The sequence below is a fragment of the Perkinsus marinus genome, assembly GCF_000006405.1.
Source record: "Perkinsus marinus ATCC 50983 genomic scaffold scf_1104296970622, whole genome shotgun sequence".
Lineage (NCBI taxonomy): Eukaryota > Perkinsozoa > Perkinsida > Perkinsidae > Perkinsus > Perkinsus marinus.
The window spans coordinates 1-968 of NW_003202406.1; the positions used below are offsets into that span (position 1 = coordinate 1).

General features: G+C 52.0%; 1 protein-coding gene across 1 annotated transcript; it reads left to right on the forward strand.

The window, feature by feature from the left end:
* Positions 1-640: 640 nt before the first annotated feature.
* Positions 641-949, forward strand: Pmar_PMAR025472 (hypothetical protein; the record flags this gene model as incomplete). Its single annotated transcript, XM_002767584.1, has 3 exons — positions 641-740; positions 792-839; positions 887-949. Coding segments are annotated over 3 exons (211 nt in total), but the record flags the coding sequence as incomplete, so codon positions are not given.
* Between the last annotated feature and the right edge of the window lie 19 nt (positions 950-968).

The window sequence follows — 968 nt, forward strand, 5'->3', positions numbered from 1 at the left end:
AAGTCTTCGCTGTTTTGTGCTACCATCGTAAGTGCACCTATCTGTCCTGCGTTGACCCCCATGGCTACTTTGAGTGAGCATTGTGAACTCACTGCCAGAAATAGTTGTGCGCATCTAAATGCAGTCTGCCAATGCACAAGTAGCTAAATCGGTATGCCTTCGTATGGAGATCCATTTTGATGGCACCCGGGACGATTGGTCGGCGACCAGGGGTGAGAGACCACCCATCAACGTACGGACCAGTTGGGTCGGTACTGGTCCTATTGGGGTACTCAGGTCCAGTGCGTGTCCTTCTCTAGTACCAGCCCGATCAGTATGACGGACCATAATCAGGCATGGCTCAATGGTCACCATAGAGTTTTCGATTTCGAATACACTAGGTCCTATCAGCGATCCACAATGGAGCGGTAAGCATCGACTTGGCAGGAGGTGGTGCTCTTGCTGTTGTACGGGTTCATATAGATCAACTTCCACTTCAAATCAAGTAGCCATTTTCGCCAGCTCCGCCGGTCAAAGGCTCCTGCAGGTACATCGCCGTACTGTGCCGGGGAAGTCCTGATGGCCATCCATTGTCTGAGGCTGCCAAGTCAATGAAGTGGGTATTGTCTCAGCTCGCCCCACGGTGCACTCATGTGGTTAGTTATTATGTCGGTTATGAAGGAGTAGGCGAGGAAGAGCCTTTGGTCGCGGTCGAGGAGGTTCCCTTTTCTGAAAGCGATGTGGACTGGTTCGTCATCGGAGTAAGTGTACCAAGCTCGGCTTGGAGACGGGTATAGTAATTCTTATTATAGGTGCTCATTGTGGACAGAGACGCTGCTGGACAGGTCATGACTGTATATGTGAGGCTCATCGGTCGTCACGGCATTCGTCTTAATGGTCCGAGCAGGCGCGCAATGTCTGCTCCTTCCCGCAGAAATGGGGGAGGTCGACACGCAGCTCCAAGGGCTAATCGAAGACACTTCGGATGA